Raw genomic sequence first — 1,861 nt, forward strand, 5'->3', positions numbered from 1 at the left:
GTCCTGCGCAACGTCTTCGTGGCCGAGAAGAAGCAGGTGCTGACCATGGAGGTGGTTTGTGCCCACATGGCCGACAGCTACGACGTGCAGATGCCTCCTGGTAAGGAAGCTGAAGGATGGTTCTTGGAAGCATGGGAGGGTGTTTGCATGGGAAGGGGCTGTGGAGCTGAGCTCTGACCCGGCGGCTGCTGCTGCTTTTCTCGTTGCAGGGGAGATGGAGAAACACTTGCGGCTCTTCGCTGAGCTGCTGCCCAACTGGGTGGGCATCCACACCATCAGGACAGACACCTACATCAAACTGGACAAAGGGCAGGACCTCGGCCTCATCACCGAGAGGCTCACCAAGGCAGCAAAGGAGGCAGAAACCCTCTGAGGCCAGCAAGGGTCGAGGCTTCCCCCATGCAATCTCCTTTCAATGTAGCAAATCCCACTGGGATCTGGTGTGGGCTGACGGGAGGCTCATCCTCGGGGATATCTGAGAACAAAATGCCTTGCCTTAACTAATTCCTCTGCCAAGGTCCATGAGGACTGTAGCTCTCCTAACCCTCAGGCTGAAGGCAGGCGGTCCTGTAGCCTGGGTGACAGTGCAAGCAGTGGAGGGGAGCTATAGTAACCTCTTCTAAACTCTGTTGTATTCTCCTGCAGGTTTGATGCAGGAGGTTTCTTCCGTTAACTGGGCTCTGCTGGGGTGGAGGCAGGGTTGAGAGGGTGACAGTCAGGAAAGAAGTGAGAGAAGAAGTCACAAATTGATGTTTTTGGAGCTCTGGGCCTTGTTCTGTTTTTAAGGGAGGGAAAAACGCATCTCCAGCACTCACTGGAAACAACTACAGAACTTGTCAAAACACATTTGTATTAAATGTTTTAAATATAGCTGACTTGTGTTAACCCAGCGCACTCCCTCCGTGAGTTGCCTTGTCTGCGTTAGCACCGTGGCTCTCCATGGCAATTGGCACCAGCCGGGAAGGACTTGGGTCAGCATCCAGCTCCTGGAGAAAGAATGACTGGAAAAAGTGAGCGTGGGTTTGCAGGGAACTGAATGCAGCTTTTGTAAAGGGGCAGCACAAGCAGCTTCCTTTGGGACAGGAGCAGGCAGGGACAGAGGTCGGCACAGGGAGGGGGGTTTCCCAAGGGAAAGCCCAGGCCACTTGGCTGAAGTGGGTTGGGAAGAGGGACAAAGAGGGTGCTGATGGCTGCAGAGGTGCTGGCCTGGCCCAGCTCCCAGGTCGGGTCAGTGCTTGCAATGTGGAGGAGTGGGAGCTGCTTCCAATGGGGAGGAGTGGGAGCTGCCACGTCAGGAACACCTCACGCCACAGCCTGAGCCAAATTTGCACGGGGTTTAGTGTGGGGCTTGCACAGGAGGGTGACTGATTGTCCCTCATCCCTCTGGGTGGGGACCACGCTGGTCCAAAGGAGGCTTCCCCCCATGATTTTGGAGGTTGGCAGCATCAGACATCCCCTATAGAGCTGCCTGAGGGAGCAGGCAGACCCTCCTCTTCCTCCTCCAGGACCCTGCTTGCTGTCCCACAGGCCAGTTGGGTTTAAGCCCATCCCAAAGGCTGGGGCGATGCGAGGCTGGGCCGTTGGCCGCGCTGCATGGACCTCACCGCAGCGGGGAGCCGGGTCCAGCAGCCTGGCAGCCACACGCCTGCCCCGGGAGAGCTCACAGAGCGCTCCTGTTCTGCTGCTTGGGACTGAACCCTCCCTCCTGCCTGGAAGCCGCCCCTGCACAGCCCGGTCTCTATGAGCAGATTACACCAACTGGTTCTTGCACCCTGCCCAATGCGAAGCACCGTCCCCATGTTCCCTGATGTCACCTCTTGGCTCCGCTCGCAGCCAGCTCTGGCACCGGCAGGGCTCCCAC

General features: G+C 57.7%; 1 protein-coding gene across 1 annotated transcript in view; it reads left to right on the forward strand.

The window, feature by feature from the left end:
* CDT1 (chromatin licensing and DNA replication factor 1) overlaps positions 1–373 on the forward strand; it is a gene marked incomplete at its 5' end in the record, with an annotated part of 2,399 nt that extends 2,026 nt beyond the window's left edge. Inside the window, 2 exon segments of the mRNA XM_010015994.1 lie at positions 1–100; positions 210–373. The exon segment at positions 1–100 is cut by the window's left edge and continues 33 nt beyond it. Coding sequence (XP_010014296.1) covers positions 1–100; positions 210–373 — 264 coding nt within the window.
* Positions 374–1,861: the final 1,488 nt, after the last annotated feature.

The sequence above is a fragment of the Nestor notabilis genome, unplaced genomic scaffold (assembly GCF_000696875.1).
Source record: "Nestor notabilis isolate BGI_N333 unplaced genomic scaffold, ASM69687v1 scaffold16836, whole genome shotgun sequence".
NCBI classification, from domain to species: domain Eukaryota; kingdom Metazoa; phylum Chordata; class Aves; order Psittaciformes; family Psittacidae; genus Nestor; species Nestor notabilis.